Consider the following 17,681-nt stretch of genomic DNA (forward strand, 5'->3'; position numbering starts at 1 on the left):
ATTCACATACATTAAAGTTTACTCTTTGACAAATGTAAATGTATTGATTTCACCATTACAGTATCATACAGAATAGTTTCACTGCCTTAAAAAAAAGTCCCCTCTGCTTCGCTTATTCAATTCTACCCCTCAGCACCCCTGGGAAGCAGTCAGCTTTTTACTTTCCAGAACGAATTTGCCTTTTCCAGAATGTCATACAATTAGAGTCATACCTACACAGTATGTGGCTCTCTCTGATTGGCTTCTCTCATTTAGCAATATGTCTATCTGTGTCATTTCATGGCTAGATAAGACGATTTCCTTATATTGCTGAATAACAGTCCATTGTAAGACTATTTCGCAGTTTGCTCACCTATTGAACGCCACCTCTTTTGGGAAGACTTCTGTGCTGTAACGAGGCAGGCCCCTTCCTCCAAGTTCCAACGCACCCTGTCTTAGTCTCCACGTTGTCTTACTGCACCGGGTGCCTTTGCCTTCCTGTGTCTTTCTTGAGACATGAGCTCCTTGAGACAGAGTTCATGGTCATTCATTTCCATACCAGTGTCCAGCACAAGAGGACAGAGTCATAAAACGTTTGTTGGATGAGTGAATGAATGTCCTGGGGATGAGAAAAGTTGACAGACTTGGGGGCAGGAAGTTATACACAGAGGTTTTAGGGAGAAGTGGCCTGGGAGAAGGGGTTAGTGTTTGGACGAGAGTGTAAGATCTAGGGTAGCGAGGAATGAGATGAGGGGAGGGCTCTGGGTAAAGAAATGGAAAGAGTCTGAGGCACTGGAGTGGGGCGGAAAAGAGGAGAATGAAACAATAAAGCAGTTCATGAATATTCATTTAATCCATACAACAACCCTATAAGACAGCTATTATTAGCGTCTTCATTTTACAGAGAAACGGGGGCATTTTGAGCTAAGAACTCGTCCAAGGTAAAATCGCTAGTGGGGCCAGTGTGAGATTCCAACTGTCATTCTGACTGGTCGGTGCTCTTTTGACACAGGGCCTGCCGTGCTGTAAGTATTTGACAAAGGTTAGCTGTTCCCACTATTGTCATTATATGACACAGGCGTGGGGGGTCTTGGACGAGCCGGTTGAGTGGTCTCTGAGATCGCCCTTGGACTTTACACTAGCCTAGACCTCAGAAAGCGGCAATTCGGAAGGGGTGCGAGGGTGGCGATGGTCAGGGACCCGTTTCCATGGGAACAAACGAATGCTTTAGGAGGGCGCCTGCGCAGATCGGGAACAGGTTGTTGAACCGGCGAAAGGTGACGTAAAAGCGCACGGGGTGAGACGCAGGGCTCGGAACGTCAAAGCCCTGCGTCCTCCGGCGTCCGGGGCGGAGGAAAGGCGCGCTCTGTGGCGGCGGCGGCGGCGGCGGCAGCGACGGCAGCGACAGCATCTTTAGCTGGACCGAGAGCGGGTGGCGCGGAGCCTACGTGCGAAGCAAGGCGAAAGAGCCGTTAGGGCGGTGCCCGCGCCTGTGAAGACCCCTCGGCGCGCACCGCGGCAGACCAAACCCGGGTCCCGGCTTCCGAGGCCCCGCCTCTCGAGTCTTGGGACTAATCGGTTTGAGAGCGCGCGGTCCGGGGCCGCGAACTCTCCAATTGCGGAGGGCGTCGGACACCGCCCAATCCGGAGCAGACAGGTGCGAGGTCCGGGACGCAGAGACCAATCACCAGCGGTTGCGGCCTGTTGGGGCCTGTCTCAGCCAATGAGGAGGTCCGAGTGACATCTTTGATCACCAATCGGGAGTGAGAGAGCGTTTGTGCTCGTCCGCCCTTCCGGCCCAAGCTCTATTTACCAGGGGCGTGCAGCCCGCCTACCAATCAGAGCGCAGCTGAGTGGCTAGGCAGCCAACCCCGGAGGAGCGGCCGGCCGACGTCCGCCGCACCCAAGAGTTGGGGATGTCCTACAAACCCATCGCCCCCGCCCCCAGCAGCACCCCGGGCTCCAGCACCCCTGGGCCCGGCACCCCAGTCCCTACAGGTGAGGATCCAACTCCATCCCTGCTCGCCTGTCCGGGCGGTCGAGGTCTGGAAGAGAAGACGGCCTGTCGCCTACACTCCTTGAGCCTCAGTTTGCTGGTCTGTGAAGTGGGCGTGGTCACGTAAGGGCTTGGTGGGGTGCAGGGGGAGGGGTTTGTCCCTGAAGTTGAGCAGCCTGAAATGAAGCATCCCTTTGGAAGGAATCGGACGAGTCCGGTCGGGGGCTTGGAGCGCTGGGAGGAGATGTCCCTGTCCCGCGCTGACCTCTTAACTCGCGCATGTTGCAGCCGGAAGTGTCCCATCACCGTCGGGCTCGGTGCCGGGAGCCGCTGCCCCTTTCAGACCACTCTTTAACGACTTTGGACCGCCCTCCATGGGCTATGTGCAGGTGAGTGGGGTCCAGAGATTGCCAACGGCTGGGGACTGGAGGCCCCCAGGGCCTGAGCTCACTGCCCTGTTCTCTTTTGACATAGGCAATGAAGCCACCCGGCGCCCAGGGTTCCCAGAGCACCTACACGGACTTGCTGTCGGTCATAGAGGAGATGGGCAAAGAGATTCGGCCCACCTATGCTGGCAGCAAGAGTGCCATGGAGCGCCTGAAGAGAGGTGAGTGAGGCCAGGCCCACCCCCCTTAACCCCGACCCAGCAAGGAAGGACCTCTGGAGGTCCCTTGAACAAAGCCTAGATTAAGGGCCCATATCACTACTCATATGTGTATTGAATTGAATTGAAATTTATTCAGTTTTCAGGGCAGGACTGGGGAATTTGTATTTCAACAGGGCAAATTTGGGGATTAGACAAACCTCTCATCTCATCTAGCCCTTCATTAGATTGTGTTCCCTCCCTACTGCAAGGAAAGGGGGTGGGGAGGGAGGGGTCTTCCTCTGGAGAATGAGGGTGGGACCGGAGGGTGGCTGAGACCCTGTACGTTACTTCCCCATCCTCACCCCTGCCCCCACCCCAGGCATCATCCATGCCCGGGCCCTAGTCAGAGAGTGCCTGGCAGAGACAGAGCGGAACGCCCGCACGTAACAGGAAGCACCTCCACCTCCGAGTCTGGACCTTTCCCGGCCACTGCAGGGCATCTGCTTCTCCCTGGCCTTCACCCCGAGTTGCGCTTCCTGTCCTGTGTCCCTTGGTGGGTGCCCTCCAGGAACCAGGGGGTGGCTCTCACTCCAGTCGGCAGCACTAACTTGGGACCCCTGGAATAGTTAGCAGCGAGGTCACTGTGAGTCCCGCCCATGACCTGCCGTCAGTGTTGATCCAGCTGGAGCTTTCTTCTTTCTGTGGCCCCCACCGCTCAGCACTTACCCAGGACTTCTCACCACTTTGTCCCAGACCCCTCCTCCCCGAGCAGGGCCTCAGAAGGCCTGTTACCTCCCTGCCTTGTCTCCTGGGCCATAGCCTCTCTTTTCTGTGTGTCTTTTGCTAAACATGCCCTTTTTGTATAAATAAAAGATAATTTGGAGTTGTTCTCGCAGCTTTTAGCCTTTCTGAGTCTGGTACTTCTGCTAAGCCTGGGTGGGCTGGGAAGAAAGAGGGCAAGAGAAGACTTCAGAGTGGTGCGGTGCGGGGCAGAGAGGCCACTGAGCCTCTCCCAGCCTTGCTCGCCCCCCCTCCCACCCATGTCCATTGACCTTGGGAGGGACCCTGCCCCTGTCTGCCCTCAGCTTTCCCAGCTCCAGTAGCTGCGAGCTCCGCCCTCATTCATATGGCGCCACCAGGGGGCAGCGCAGGGCTTCGCCGCCTCCACAGCTGGAGGGCAATGTCACCAGCCAGCCTGGGCCTAGATGCCTGGCAAGGTGGAAATGCCAGTTCACTTAAGCCACGCCCTCATGCCTTAATGCCTTAACAGCCTAAATGAATCAGCCCTCAGAGGCTCCGAGTACACCCCATCTCTGACTCCATGGAGAGAAGAGGAGATACTGCTACCCCCCACCTCCCTCCAGTACCTTTGAAGCAGAGCCAAGGAGAGAGGACTGGATTCCAGCACGGGCACTGCTACCCGCGGCCCCAGCGCCTGTAGTGGATTGGGTGTGGTCCCAAGGGCTCAGCCCGCCAATGTCTAAGCCTTTGCCCAGGGTCTAGTGGCTGGTTGGCCAGACCTGCGGACCCGGAAGGTAGAGGTGGGGCCCCATCGAGGGGCTAGTCCTAGGAGCGAATGCAGGCCTCAGCTTGGGTGTGCAGCTGAATGACCCTAGAGGCCTGGGGCGCTGGGACCCCACCCCATAGGTAGAGGCAAGCCAGAGACCAGCTTCTGGGCGGACTTTGGTGGGGGATGCATTTCCCCCACGCTGGGTCTCAGGGTTGAGCGGCTGGGAAGAATGGGGGCCCCTGCCATATTTCCCTGGCACATGGGAAGACTGGGCTGGGGTGGAAATAGAAACCAAGAGTGCTGTGGGGATTCCGAAGAGCACAGGGGGAGTAAAAAGGCGCCAGCATTAGGAGAACTACCACTTCCCCCCGCTGCCTTGGGAAAGGAAGGCAGGGGCCGCCCTCGCCGCCGCGGGCGGGGCTGCCGGGACCCCGCAGGGGTGGGGAGGGCCCGTCGGGCCCAGGAAGGGGGCGGGGCGGCCGCAGTGACGCGGCGGGCGGCGGAGAGGAACGGCTGGGACGCCGAGGAGAAAGGTCGGGGCCATGGTCTGGCGCTACGACTCCCGAGGGTCCGGCCACTGCTGGAACCCGAGACCGGGGCTGGGGGCGCTCAGGGCTCAGACTCATAGCCCGTCCGCCCCCGCCCGTGCCCGGTGAGGGGCGCCCGCCCTCAACTAGAGGTGAGCTGGGACGGGCCAAGAGCACGGCGGGGGACGGGGGCGCGGGGAGCAGAGGGAAGTGGGGACAATGGGCCTCTCGCTCCTCACCGGCTGGGGGGTGGTGGGGTAGGATGGGTGCCTGCAACGGAACCGGGGCGCAGGTTGGCGGGCGGGTCTCTCAAGACTGGCGCCCGTGAGATACCAAGTGGAGCCACTCTTGCCTCAGCCCAAAGAGGGGTCAACCCCTGGGAAGGAAGATGGGGTCCAGGAAGGATGCTGGGGAGGGGAAAGTCGAGGACTGGGCCGCCGGCCAGGGTGGGGAAGGCAGATCTGGGGGGTGGAGGAGGTAGTTTTCTGGTCCTGGAAGGCAGGTTCTGGTGTGGGGAACACTGACAGATGCTAAGAGGAGGACCGCACGGGGCCGCTCTGTGGAGACACGCCGAGGGACACGGTTTTAAGTGGACAAAGGGAGTGAGGGACACGAGACCCCACCGACTCCAGGAAAGGGATGCAGGGGACAGCCCCGAGGAGCCGGCTGTGGGAAGCAGGCCCGGAAGGAGGGGCACGGGGGCTCCGGGGGGCGGGTCTCCGAGGGATGCTGTTTCCAGGGGGCTTAGAACGCGGCCGGAGAGGCAAGGCTGGCCAGCCCCGCGCCGCCGCTCCGGGGGGCCCGCGTCAGCGCGCGGTTGTCAAGGCGACGGACGGGCGGGCGGGGGGCGGGGGCTGCGCCGAAAAGAGGTCACTGATCAGCCTCGCTGCGCCTCCCGGCCCCCCGGCAGCTCCGGCTGCAGCGCTGGGCTGGCCTCTGCCTCCCCCGTGGCTGGCCGGAACATGGGGTCCTGCGGCCCGAGCCCCTCGGCCTGCGCGCAGGGCTCGGGACTGCGCGCCGCCACCCCGCACTGACTGCCGCTCGGTGCCCTGCGCCAGGCGGAGCGGAGGCCGCGCGCAGCCGGCGGAGCGCTTTCAGGATGCTCATCAAGGAGTACCACATTCTGCTGCCCATGAGCCTGGACGAGTACCAGGTGGCCCAGCTCTACATGATCCAGGTGAGGGTGATGGGAAGCGGGAGGCCAAAGGGGCCATACTTCATGATACTTCACACTGCATACAGCAGCGTGCAGGCCGCACCTGGGACAAGGCGCTGAGGCTCAACCCCAGCCAGTCCTGCTCTGGGACTTGAAAGGCCTCAGAGGCCAGAGGAGGAAGGAGAGGAACCTTCGTTCAGACGTAGGGGGAGGATGTAAGGGCTGTGGGAAATAAGCAGAAGGGCCTGGTGGTGCCTCCTCCGGCCTCCCCCTGCCACTGCCCCAGGTGCCCAGTCCACGTATGATCTCCTTTAATCCGCCTTAGAATCTGTCACCCAGTAGGGTAGTGCAAGGGGAGCCAAGAGTGAGAGGCAGGGAGTAAGGAGGGGTCCTAGGTGGCAGGTGCTCCCCAGAGGGTGCAGGATCCTGCCAGGCTCAGGTCAGGGAGATGGGATGAGGACCAGGCATCAAAACTGTGAAACCGAGGGGCAGGCAGGGACCTCAGAGGGTAAAGGGAGGGGTCTGGGCTTGGGCTGTGAGAAAAATGGGCCAGGGCAGGCTCTCAGGGAGTCCTGTTCCAGATGTGTTCCCCAGAGTTTTAGGAGCGGCGTCTCCAGGGGCGAGAGGGCCAGGATCCAGCCTGGGGGCTGAGTGGGCCACGGCTGGGCTCCGGAGCTGTAAAAGGGCAGGAGCTGAGTGCTTTGAAACTTTCACGGGTGTGGCAGAAGCTGGTTGTGGGGTCCCAGAGTGAGGGGACCAGGGTCAGGTCCTCAGAGAGGTGGGGGCCTTTATTATTCTCCTCAATGCTGCCAGCCGCCCCCCACCCCCACCCCTCTGGCCTCCTGGCCGTCCCTGGAGCGTGGGCAGCATGCTCCGATGTCGGGGCCTTGCACGGCTTCCCCCCTGCCTTGGGTACTTCCCCCAGGCCCACCCCACTCAGCACCCTCCCTTCCCTCCTTGAAGTCCTGTTCAAATCAGTCATGTTACCCCCCGGAGGCCTTCACTGACCATCTGCGGAAATGGCAACCCCCAGCTCAGGCCTCCTTACCCTGTTCCATGCTTTCTTTTTCCTGCAGCGCTTATCCCCTTCTCACGTACCGTGGGCTTTACTTTTTTCTGTGCCTGTCTCCCTCTGTTAGAATGCAAGTTCCACAAGGGCAGGGACCTTTGTTCAGTTCATCAGATATTCTAATTGATATAATCCTAAACAGTGCCTGGACTAGACCGCTCGCTGGATATTTGAATGACTGAATGAGAGCTGGGTTGCTGAACCTCACGGAGGACTGGATAGCGGCTGTGACCCTGTTCCCAGGAGCAGTGGGGATGGGGGGCAGGGCAGGGTTTCAGGGAGTTGGGAAGGCTAGATGAGGGCCCCAGACCTGTGCAGGGGGCCAGGCAAAGCTGCGGGCCCCAGCAGCTGAGCGCCGCGTTCTTCTCTGCCCCGGACTACAGAAAAAGAGCCGGGAGGAGTCGAGCGGCGAGGGCAGCGGCGTGGAGATCCTGGCCAACCGGCCTTACACGGATGGGCCGGGTGGCAGTGGGCAGTACACACACAAGGTGTACCACGTGGGCTCCCACATCCCAGGCTGGTTCCGGGCGCTGCTGCCCAAGGCCGCCTTGCAAGTGGAGGAGGAATCCTGGAACGCTTATCCCTACACCCGCACCCGGTGAGTGTGTGGGACGGGCTTGGGGCTCGGCAGCAGCCCCGGTGGGCACAGTAGTGACCCTTGCCCCTGCCCTCTGACCAGGTACACCTGCCCCTTTGTGGAGAAATTCTCCATTGAAATAGAGACCTATTACCTGCCTGATGGGGGAGAGCAGCCGAACGTCTTTAACCTGAGCGGGGCTGAGAGGAGACAGCGCATCCTGGGTGAGGCCTGGAGCCAGCAGGGGGACCCTGAAGACCCTCTCAGGCCACTTGACTCCTTGATAGGCAGCCTCTGACAAGTCCCAGGCTCTCTCTGGGCCCAGGCTTCCTGTCTTCAAAAGGCTGCCCGCCCGGTCCCGAGGAAGGGAAGGGGTGGCAGGGGCTGGAGGGGGCTGGCGGTGCTCAGAGCTGCTGGAACCCCTGCAGACACCATCGACATCGTGCGGGATGCAGTGGCCCCTGGCGAGTACAAAGCAGAAGAGGACCCCCGGCTGTACCGCTCAGTTAAGACAGGCCGAGGACCGCTGGCTGATGACTGGGCACGCAAGGCGGCTCAGACCGGGCCCCTCATGTGCGCCTACAAGCTGTGCAAGGTCGAGTTTCGATACTGGGGGATGCAGGCCAAGATTGAGCAGTTCATCCACGATGTCGGTGAGTGCCCAGTCCCGGGAGGTTCTGTTTACCCAGCATGCACCAGCCCCATGTTTGAGCCAGGATGCGCTCAGGCTGCGGGGCATGCAGAAGCATAAAGCCATCGTGACCATTTGATGTGGTGAGTGCTGAGGCAGAGGCAGAGGGGAGCAGCGCAGCCTGGCTGGGGCTTAGGGGAGACCAGTCTTGAGGGACAGGTAAGAGTCAGGAGGGTAAGAAACTGGCGGCATGATCTGGAGGTCTAAGATTCTCAACGGTTCTGTGCAGCCGGTGAGACTTAGAGACCTTCAGGAGGGTCACCAGCCCTCCCCGCAACATGCTGAGAAGTGCAGGCTAAGCCTGTGACTCTGATGACATTCTCCCTGGGCCCCTCCCACCCCCAGCTCCCAGAGGCCCATCCTCTGGCCGCGGTATCCAGGGGCCTGGTTCAGGCCACCCTAAAGCCAACCCCACGGCTCCTGCAGCCCAGCCCTGCGGCTGGGCCAGCTTCAGTCAGAAGAGTCCCCAGAGGAGGCCCCCAGGGCCGAGGTTCCTCTTTACCCCTGACCCTCACGGCACCCCAGTGGCAAAGAGCCACTTCCAGTCTACGCACCTGAGTTTTTCCTTCTGTAAACAAGGGGGAGTTGGGGCCAGATGTTAAAAGCTAATGTTGGTCACAACATGAAGATTTTCTTTTAGTTGAATTTATTGGGGTGCCATTGGTTAATAAAGTCATGTAGGTTTCAGGTGTACAGTTCTGCAGTACAGCATGTGTACGCTGTATTGCGTGTTCACCACCCCGAGCCAGCCTCCTTCCGTCCCCACTTACCCTCATGCCCTCTTCTCCCTACCCCCCACTCCCCCAGGTCCTTGGCTAATTAATCACTTTGCATGCAAGATCTCCTTCGAGGCACACAACACTCCTCAAGATAAGCACTATTATTATTCCCCTTTTACAGATGAGCAAATTTAGCTCAGAGAGTAATACAGGCTCCTTGTTTTACATTTGGAAAAATACCAAAGGCACAAATAAGAAAATAAAAACTACCCACATGTAACCACTATAAGATTCTGATATATTTCCTTCCAGAAGTTTATCATTATAATTCAAGGTTATTACTGTATTTCCTAGATATTGAGATTTCAAACTTTTTCCCTCTCAAGATAAAAATATCCCAGAATGGGTATCATCTTTCGCTACACCCTTCATTATGTGCCAACACTTCCATTAACTATTAACACCTTCATTAACCATCAACAATTTCATTAACTGTTAAAGCCTTAATTGTTAACTGCTCTGAAGAAGTCAGCGGGAAGCCAGATGAAAGCAAAAACAAGCACCGGCTCCGGCTCCCCGTGGGGTGGGGGTGGGGGGGGCGGCGGCGCTTGCAGCGCTGCGCAGGGGTCCAGCGGGATAGAAGTGGCAGTGGGCAGGGAGGGAGGTGGGGCAGGAAGACAGATGCCCCAGGGTCCACTCCCACCCCGACAGCACTTGCCCTGCCTTGCTTTGTGGCTCTGGGTAGCCAGGGTGCCTGGGAACCTATACCTGACCTGGAGGGCTGGGCATGTGCACTCTGTGGCAGGGAAGCTTAGGGTGGGGAGGGCGTTGTCCTGATGCCTGGGCACCTACAGGTCTCCGCCGGGTGATGCTGCGGGCCCACCGCCAGGCCTGGTGCTGGCAGGACGAGTGGACGGACCTGAGCATGGCTGACATCCGGGCGCTGGAGGAGGAGACCGCCCGCATGCTGGCCCAGCGCATGGCCAAGTGCAACACGGACAGCGTGGGGCCCGAGGCCCAGCCCCCGGGGAAGCCGTGCGCCGAGGCTCGGGCTGGGGCCAGCCACGCCGGCACCCCCGATGGGCCTGAGGCGCCCCTCGGCCCTGACGCCTCACCTGACGCCAGCTTTGGCAAACAGTGGTCCTCATCTTCCCGTTCCTCCTACTCATCCCAGCATGGAGGTGAGGCTGAGGCCCCGGACAGACCGGAGGGAGCCCCCTTCTGTCTGGATTCCCAGGCTGACACCGAGGTGGCCCTGCAGGGGGCGTGTCTCCTCAGAGCTTGTCTGAGTGGCGCATGCAGAACATTGCCCGGGACTCGGAGAACAGCTCTGAAGAGGAGTTCTTCGATGCCCATGGTCAGTGCTGGGGGCCCTGGTGGAAGTGGGTGTGTCCCTGAGAGACTTCTTCCACCTCATGACACAGCTCCTTGTCCCTTCAGAAGGCTTCTGGGACACTGATGAGGTCTTCCCCAAGGAGATGACCAAGTGGAACTCCAATGACTTTATCGACGCCTTCGCTTCCCCCATGGAGGCGGAGGGGGCACCAGGTGAAGATGCAGAGTCAGGCTGCCGGCACCCTGTGGGCAGTGGGGACTCGGAGAACAGGTCAGCCCTAAGTTTAAAGGGGAGTGTCAGTCCCGAGAGGGTGCTCATTAAAGGCACAGGTGAGGAGCGAGTGGAGAATGGGGGATGGAGGGGGGGCTGGAACATGCTCAAGGCACAGACACCGTGCAAAGAATGGCGGAACTCACGAGGGGTCCAGGAAGGCTTCCCGTGGGGGCCAGTGTCTGAGCTGGATCTTGAAGGACTGGACCAGCGCTGTCCAGCAGAACTTTCTGTGATGGTGGAAATGTTCTTGTCACTAGGTACCTGTGGCTGTTAAGCACTTGAAATGTAGTTACTGTGACTGGGGAACTGAAGTTTGAGTCTTATTATATTTTAATTCATTTCAGTTGAAATAGGCACATGTGGATAGTGGCCACCATTACTGGACAGGGCAGAATTAGAAGGGATTTTCCAAGCAGACGGGCACTGGGACAGCAAAGGGCCAGCACAGAACTGCAAGCTGACCGGGGACAGCAGAGCAGTGAGGGACGGTCAGAGGTGGGTGGGGGTTGGGGGTCCGCGCAGGCAGACAGAAGAGCAGGTGTATCTGAAGTGTCAGGTGAAGGGACCCCCACAGACCCCACAGTCTCCTTCATTGTCTGTCGTCTGTCCTACAGACCCCGGAGCCGAGGCCACCAAAGATATGAGAGACGGGGCCCGAGCGCCCAGGGACTCAGAAGTAAGTATGACTAGCCACTCTATGTCACAGTTCTGCCCACCCACCTGCCAGGCCACTGCTCTGACAACCCCGTGCCCCACTGTGCCCCGTAGGGCCCAGACGGAGCTGGGGAGCTGGGGGCCGAGGCGTGTGCAGTCCACGCCCTCTTCCTCATCCTGCACAGTGGCAACATCCTGGACTCCGGCCCTGGAGATGCCAACTCCAAGCAGGCAGACGTGCAGACGCTGAGCCTGGCCTTTGAGGCCGTCACCCGCATCCACTTCCCCGAGGCCCTGGGCCACGTGGCACTGCGCCTGGTGCCCTGCCCGCCCATCTGTGCTGCCGCCTATGCCCTTGTCTCCAAGTACTGGTCCGGGGTGCAAGGGCAGGGGTGTCCAGGGCCCCCAAGGTGCCGACATCCACCTGGGGGCTCCAGGGAGCAGGAAGGCCCCAGCGGGGGGAGCAGGGGGAGGCTGGGAAGCCAGACACCTTGGCTCGTGTGCCGCGCAGCTGGACCTCAGTTTCTAGTCCATGGCTTCATCACAAAGGCCTGTACGGTGCTGGCGCTGCCCACGAAGGGCCCACGGGGGCGCTTGGACTTTCCAGCAGGCCAAGGGGACTTGGAGGGGGCGGTGAAGGGGCTGCAGGCCCCCACCCACCCACCACACCTCCCCTCCCTCCAGCCTGAGTCCCTACAGCCACGATGGCGACAGCCTGTCCCGCTCCCAGGACCACATCCCACTGGCTGCCCTGCCACTGCTGGCCACCTCCTCCTCCCGGTACCAGAGCGCTGTGGCCACAGTCATCGCCCGAACCAACCAGGCCTATGCCGCCTTCCTGCGCTCCTCCGAGGGCGCTGGCTTCTGCGGGCAGGTCAGGAGCTAGGGCGCTCCCGGGAGCTCGGTGGGAGCTCGGTGGTGTGGGCCCTCCATCCGCCTGCCAGCCCCTCCTGATGCCTCGCCCCCTCCCCAAGGTGGTGCTGATTGGAGACGGAGTTGGTGGAATCCTGGGCTTCGATGCGCTCTGTCACAGTGCCGGCGCGGGCACTGGGAGCCGGGGCAGCAGCCGCCGCGGGAGCGTGGTCAGTGTGGCTGGACCCTGCCCCCTCAGGAGGGGGCTGTCTCTCCGTCTGTAGGCCTCTGCCCCCAGGAATGAGACCTCTCTGCAGACAGGTCCCCTTCTGCCTCACTCTGTCCCTTCTGGGGCTGTCTGCCCACTTTCTTTGACTCCCTGCCCAACATCCAAGCCTCTCTCCTCACTTCCAAACAAGTAGAAATTATGTCCTCTGCAATCCTAAGAATTTCCTGTCCTGTGTTCCTTCTAGAACAACGAGCTGCTCTCCCCGGAGATCGGCCCAGTGAGGGACCCCCTGGCTGACGGGGTGGAGGGGCTGGGCCGGGCCAGCCCAGAACCCTCGGCCCTGCCCACCCAGCGCAGCCCCAGCGACATGGCCAACCCTGAACCGGAGGGCTCTCTGAACAGGTGACATTGCTGCCCCATCATCCCTACCCCGGGCTTGGGCGGGGCTGTCGAGGCAGCAGCACTGAGCACCCCTCCCCCACAGCCTGCAGGTGGCCGCCATGACTGCCCCCTCTTCGGGGGAGCCCCGGCGGGCAAGCACAGCCTCCTGCCCGCCCACTGCCACCTCCGAGGCTCCCGATGGCCCCATCGGCGCTGCCCGCCTAGACTTCAAGGTCTCCGGCTTCTTTCTCTTCGGCTCCCCGCTGGGCCTGGTGCTGGCCCTGCGCAAAACCGTGATGCCTGCTTTGGAGGGTGAGCCCTCAGGGTGGGCGGGAGCCATGCCCCTGCCCCAGCTCCTCCAAGTTCATCTTCCCTGAGATGCAGGCGCCATTGCGGTCCCCCCTGTACAAATTAGAAGTCCTGGCTAGAGAAGGGGAGCCCATGTCCCGGAAAGTAGGGACTTGCCAATGCCAAGCTTCCCAAAGAGCGCCCGGAGGAACTCATGCCCACAGACGCTCTGTGCGAGCAGGGGTCCACCACGCTCCTGGAAACCACTTCCTCCTGAACGGCCTCAGCAGGTCGAAGGCTCTGATCTCTTCTTAGCCAGGAGTCTGTGTCGCTCAGTAGCACCCTGGTGACCTCCCAGGGAGTGCACTTTGGGAAGTGCTGGCTCGGGGTCACACAGCAGGTCAGGGTGCAGCTTCCCACACCCCCTACCTCCCCACTTTATCTTCTGGGTACCAGTGGCCCAAATGCGCCCGGCCTGTGAGCAGATCTACAACCTCTTCCATGCGGCTGACCCCTGTGCCTGCCGCCTGGAGCCCCTGCTGGCCCCCAAGTTCCAGGCCATCGCCCCACTGGCTGTACCCCGCTACCAGAAGTTCCCCCTGGGAGACGGCTCATCCCTGCTGCTGGGTATGCCCCCCAACCAAGATAAATGGGGGAAGGAGGAGACCCCAGCAGGGAGGGTTGGTGAGGCACAAGGTACTTCCCACACTGCTGGTTACCTCTCAGGTCACCATTGCCAGGACCAGGGAACCCTCCCCTGCCCCTTGGGAGGTTTGCACTCCTAAGACCCTCTGACATTCTCTGCCCAGGGGGCAGTGGAGATGCCTAGGGGAGGCAGAGTGACACGAGTATGGCAGTATGAGCAGCTACCAGTGGAGGGGGCGGGGGCTGTGGAGTCTCTGGGCGGGGGTGCACTGTGCTCCATGCGCACTGTGCTCGCGTATCTGTGGGGTGTGTATGTGTATGCATGTGGCCCCACAAGACAAGCAGGCCTGTGTGGGGTGGTGGTGCCAGCATCCTGGCAAAAATGCAGCAGGCTGTTGGGGTAGGAGGAGAGAATGCCCCACTCTTCCCTTCCAGCACATGTGGAGCAGTGCGGCCTCAGCTGAGAGCTGGCCAGGGAGGGCTGGCGGGGAAGCTGGTGGAGGTATGGGGGCCAAGCGAGGCTGGAGCCCCTGGTGGGAAGCCTGCTGCTGAGGCTGCCCCTCCTCCCCAGCTGACACCCTGCAGGCGCACTCGGGCCTCTTTCTGGAGGAGCTGGAGATGGTGCCCTCAACACCCACCTCCACCAGCGGTGCCTTCTGGAAGGGCAGTGAGTTAGGCGCCGAGCCACAGGCCCAGCCAGCTGCCCCGAGCAGCACCAGTGAGGTGGTTAAGAGTAAGTCAGCCAGTGACCCGGCCAGGGGAGGGCACCCTTGTTCCATTTCCAGAGCCCAGCGGAACTGCCCTACCTCCAGCATCTGCTCTGGCACCGCTCCCCCCACCCCCGCCCCCCGCCCAGCACCCAGCACCCAGTACCCAACCCAGACTCAGAAAAGCAGGCTCGGAGTATAGGAGGGAGGGGAAAGCATCCACGGGCCAGGCTGGTGGTACGGGGTGCAGCACCACCCTGACTGCCCGCCGTGGCTGTGCAGTCCTGGAGCGATGGTGGGGGACCAAGAGGATAGACTACTCGCTCTACTGCCCCGAGGCGCTCACTGCCTTCCCCACCGTCACGCTGCCTCACCTCTTCCACGCCAGCTACTGGGAGTCGGCCGACGTGGTAGCCTTCATCCTCCGCCAGGTGGGCAGCGGATACGGGGCAGGAAAAGGGAGCCATAGGAACCGGACAAGGATGGGGAGCTGTGGGCTGGGGGAGGGGCATCCCCAGGACCCTGTTCACGTGACCTAACCCGGTCCTGCGTAGGTAATCGAGAAGGAGCAGCCACAGCTGGCCGAGTGCGAGGAGCCGTCCATCTACAGCCCGGCCTTCCCCAGGGAGAAGTGGCAGCGCAAACGCACGCAAGTCAAGATTCGAGTAGGTGCACTGCCCCTTTGTGCCTCACAAAACAAAGCCCTGCCCCTTTCCCCGGTATTCCCGCCCCCACTGTCTTCCCAAGTCCAGCCCCACCCGCTATGGTCCTGGCTCCACCTAATCATACCTCGGCCCCGCCCCTGGGGACCCTTGGTCTTGCCCCCACCCGCCTTCCCCACAACCGCATCATCTGGTTATCTGGCTGTGTGCTTCCGCCATCTCTTTCTGCCAGAACGTCACTTCCAACCACCGGGCGAATGACACGGTGGTGTGCGAGGGCCGCCCCCAGGTGCTGAATGGCCGCTTCATGTATGGGCCCTTGGACGTGGTCACGCTCACCGGAGAGAAGGTCAGGACCCAGTGGCCTTGGCCCCGGGTAGACCCGCCCCCACCGGCCAACCACGCCCCCAAGCGGGAGTTCCCGGTCCTGCTTCCTGTCCCCTGGACAGCTCCCGGCCTCCCAGGTTGGGCCTCAGCCCCATCCACCCCTGCTGACAGGCCGGCCTCTGCCCTCCTCCATTCAGAGTCAGCGGGTGCCTGGGGTCTCCAGCCCACGGACACTCTGGCCCCCTCCCCTCACCAGGTAGACATCTACATCATGACACAGCCACTGTCCGGCAAGTGGATCCACTTTGGCACTGAGATCACCAACAGCTCGGGCCGCCTCACCTTCCCGCTGCCCCCTGAGCGCGCACTGGGCATCGGCGTCTACCCGGTGCGCATGATGGTCAGGTGAGCACGTGGCAGGCCAGGTCTCGGGAGCGGGGCTCGGCTGGCCCTCACCATCACCTGCCGCCCGGTCACTCACACGGCTGTGGACCGCAGGGGCGACCACACCTATGCCGAGTGCTGCCTGACAGTGGTGGCCCGTGGCACCGAGGCCGTGGTCTTCAGCATAGACGGCTCCTTCACTGCCAGCGTCTCCATCATGGGCAGTGACCCCAAGGTGCGCGCCGGCGCTGTGGATGTGGTCAGGTAGGAGTGGCCACTGCCAGGCGCACCCTGGACACCAGCCCCCGCCCCCAGCACCAGGAGCTGACTGCCGCCCCTCCTGCAGGCACTGGCAGGACGCAGGCTACCTGATTGTGTACGTAACCGGCCGGCCCGACATGCAGAAGCACCGCGTGGTGGCCTGGCTGTCACAGCACAACTTCCCCCATGGGGTCGTCTCCTTCTGCGATGGCCTCACCCACGACCCGCTACGCCAGAAAGCCATGTTTCTACAGAGTCTGGTGCAGGAGGTGTGGCAACTGGGAAGGGTCCCACCTCTGCCCTCGGCCCATGTCTAGGACCCTAACTGATGGGAGAGGTCCCTACGGCCCTGTCCTGTCGTGCTCCAGGGGGCCCCCAATCCTTGGGCCAACTAGGGAAGTCCTGCCTCCTGTCAGTGCCGGGTAACGCAGGACTCGACGCCGCCCCTCTGTCCGACCAGCTCGGCTCCCTCAGCTGTCTGACCAGGGAAGCCCACCAGACCCTACCCCCCGACCTCCCGCCCTGTCCCAGAGGTGGCTCACTGGCCTTTCCCACTGCAGGTGGAACTGAACATCGTGGCTGGCTATGGGTCCCCCAAAGATGTGGCCGTATATGCGGCGCTGGGCCTGCCCCCGAGCCAGACCTACATCGTGGGCCGCGCTGTACGGAAGCTGCAAGCACAGTGTCAGGTGAGGGCCGAGTGGGGGTGAGGACTGGGAGCCTGGGGCTGAGGTCATGAGGCCCACCTGTGTTAAGAAGAGCCTCAGGGGTTGGCTCTGAGAATGCTGGCGGGCCCCAGGGGACCTGGGCTCCTCCCAGGATGGGTCATGAGCGGCGTGGAGCTGCTGGGCAGACCAGCATTGACCGCTCAGGCTGGAGTGCTGGCTCCGCGGTGGTACGGCCCTGCGATGGGCCTTGACCTTTTTAAGCACAAATTTACTGTCTGTAAAATGGAAATAATAAAATGGCACTGACCTTGACAGCAATCATCAAAGTCATGTGATTTACTGCACATCAACGTGCACAGGACGGGGCACAAAATAAACACTTGCTAAATGTTAGCTGCTATTACCAACCTCCCCCATCCCCGCCCTGGAACCATGTCACAGATGAGGACACTGAGGCCCAGAGAGGCACAGAGACAGGAGTAAAGCCAGGGCGCCCAGCCCCCCGCCCAAGGCTCCTATCTGCTGAGAGGAGGCTCGGGGTCAGGCTGTGCTGGGCCCAGAGTGCAGCCAGCACTGCCCGGGAGCCTAGAGAGGACGGAGGGCAGTGTGTGGGCCTGAGACCACCCTCCCCCCCTCATCCCTGCGCACCTCTGTCCACAGTTCCTGTCGGATGGCTACGTGGCCCACCTGGGCCAACTGGAAGCTGGCTCCCACCCTCATGCCCCCACGGGACCCTCGAGAGCCACCCTGGCCAAGAGCAGCTACGGCGGGGCCGCCCCCGTGGACTTCCTCCGCAAACAGAGCCAGCTGCTCCGCTCCAGGGGCCCCAGCCAGGTGGAGCGGGAGGGCCCGGGGACACCGCCCACCACGCTGGCCCGGGGCAAGGCCCGAAGCATCAGCCTCAAGTTGGACTGCGGAGAATGAGGCCCACCCTGTGGCTGGACCTGGCTTATTCATTCACACATTCAGGGGCCCACATGGCCATGTGTGGGAGGCGGGGGGCCCAGACCTTGGGCCCCGGCCCCCAGCTCCACACCCTGCATCTTTGCCTGCCCCTCAGTGTTACTTCCCTTTCATGTGGGGGGACCCAGTCCAGGGAGGAGGGAGGAGGGAGCAGGGGCGACAAGGACCCAGGGGCTTTTCCAGTGTGTAAACCATGGAAATAAACACCCCCGGCTTCCCACCTGACTGCCCGCTGGCCTGG

The 17,681-nt window shown here is 61.4% G+C and overlaps 2 protein-coding genes across 3 annotated transcripts; both read left to right on the forward strand.

Annotated features, from left to right (window-relative positions):
• The first annotated feature begins 1,302 nt into the window (after positions 1–1,302).
• Positions 1,303–3,450, forward strand: CDK2AP2 (cyclin dependent kinase 2 associated protein 2). Of its 2 annotated transcripts, none has more exons than XM_054570534.1 (4): positions 1,303–1,977; positions 2,264–2,364; positions 2,450–2,582; positions 2,941–3,450. In XM_054570534.1, exons 1-4 carry the CDS (start codon positions 1,896–1,898, stop codon positions 3,006–3,008), a joined length of 384 nt encoding a protein of 127 aa, XP_054426509.1. In that variant the 5' UTR covers positions 1,303–1,895; the 3' UTR covers positions 3,009–3,450. The 2 variants fall into 2 exon arrangements, with proteins under 2 accessions (XP_054426509.1, XP_054426510.1); XM_054570535.1 differs by having other exon boundaries at positions 1,942–2,075.
• Positions 3,451–4,624: 1,174 nt separating this feature from the next.
• PITPNM1 (phosphatidylinositol transfer protein membrane associated 1) lies at positions 4,625–17,613 on the forward strand. Its single transcript, XM_054570536.1, has 24 exons — positions 4,625–4,750; positions 5,657–5,775; positions 7,207–7,421; positions 7,503–7,624; positions 7,829–8,053; positions 9,665–9,991; positions 10,072–10,167; positions 10,251–10,358; positions 11,034–11,095; positions 11,188–11,438; positions 11,758–11,947; positions 12,048–12,155; positions 12,399–12,556; positions 12,639–12,847; positions 13,280–13,450; positions 14,040–14,201; positions 14,458–14,606; positions 14,730–14,840; positions 15,070–15,186; positions 15,421–15,569; positions 15,663–15,812; positions 15,895–16,078; positions 16,370–16,498; positions 17,138–17,613. The coding sequence occupies exons 2-24, from the start codon at positions 5,698–5,700 to the stop codon at positions 17,399–17,401; spliced, it is 3,735 nt and encodes a 1,244-aa protein (XP_054426511.1). The 5' UTR covers positions 4,625–4,750; positions 5,657–5,697; the 3' UTR covers positions 17,402–17,613.
• Positions 17,614–17,681: the final 68 nt, after the last annotated feature.

This window comes from Pteronotus mesoamericanus, unplaced genomic scaffold (genome assembly GCF_021234165.1).
Source record: "Pteronotus mesoamericanus isolate MK-2021 breed Mesoamerican mustached bat unplaced genomic scaffold, CSHL_Meso_final contig_214, whole genome shotgun sequence".
NCBI classification, from domain to species: Eukaryota; Metazoa; Chordata; class Mammalia; order Chiroptera; family Mormoopidae; genus Pteronotus; species Pteronotus mesoamericanus.

Excerpts from the sequence above, each read along its gene's own strand:
- CDK2AP2 (XM_054570534.1), top strand. The coding sequence starts at position 1,896 with ATGTCCTACAAACCCATCGCCCCCGCCCCCAGCAGCACCCCGGGCTCC. Across the intron at positions 1,978-2,263 it reads CGGCACCCCAGTCCCTACAG|CCGGAAGTGTCCCATCACCG; the intron begins GTGAGGATCCAA and ends CGCATGTTGCAG. Across the intron at positions 2,583-2,940 it reads CATGGAGCGCCTGAAGAGAG|GCATCATCCATGCCCGGGCC; the intron begins GTGAGTGAGGCC and ends CCCCCACCCCAG.
- PITPNM1 (XM_054570536.1), top strand. The coding sequence starts at position 5,698 with ATGCTCATCAAGGAGTACCACATTCTGCTGCCCATGAGCCTGGACGAG. Across the intron at positions 5,776-7,206 it reads CCCAGCTCTACATGATCCAG|AAAAAGAGCCGGGAGGAGTC; the intron begins GTGAGGGTGATG and ends CCCGGACTACAG. Across the intron at positions 15,813-15,894 it reads GGCGCTGTGGATGTGGTCAG|GCACTGGCAGGACGCAGGCT; the intron begins GTAGGAGTGGCC and ends CCCCTCCTGCAG.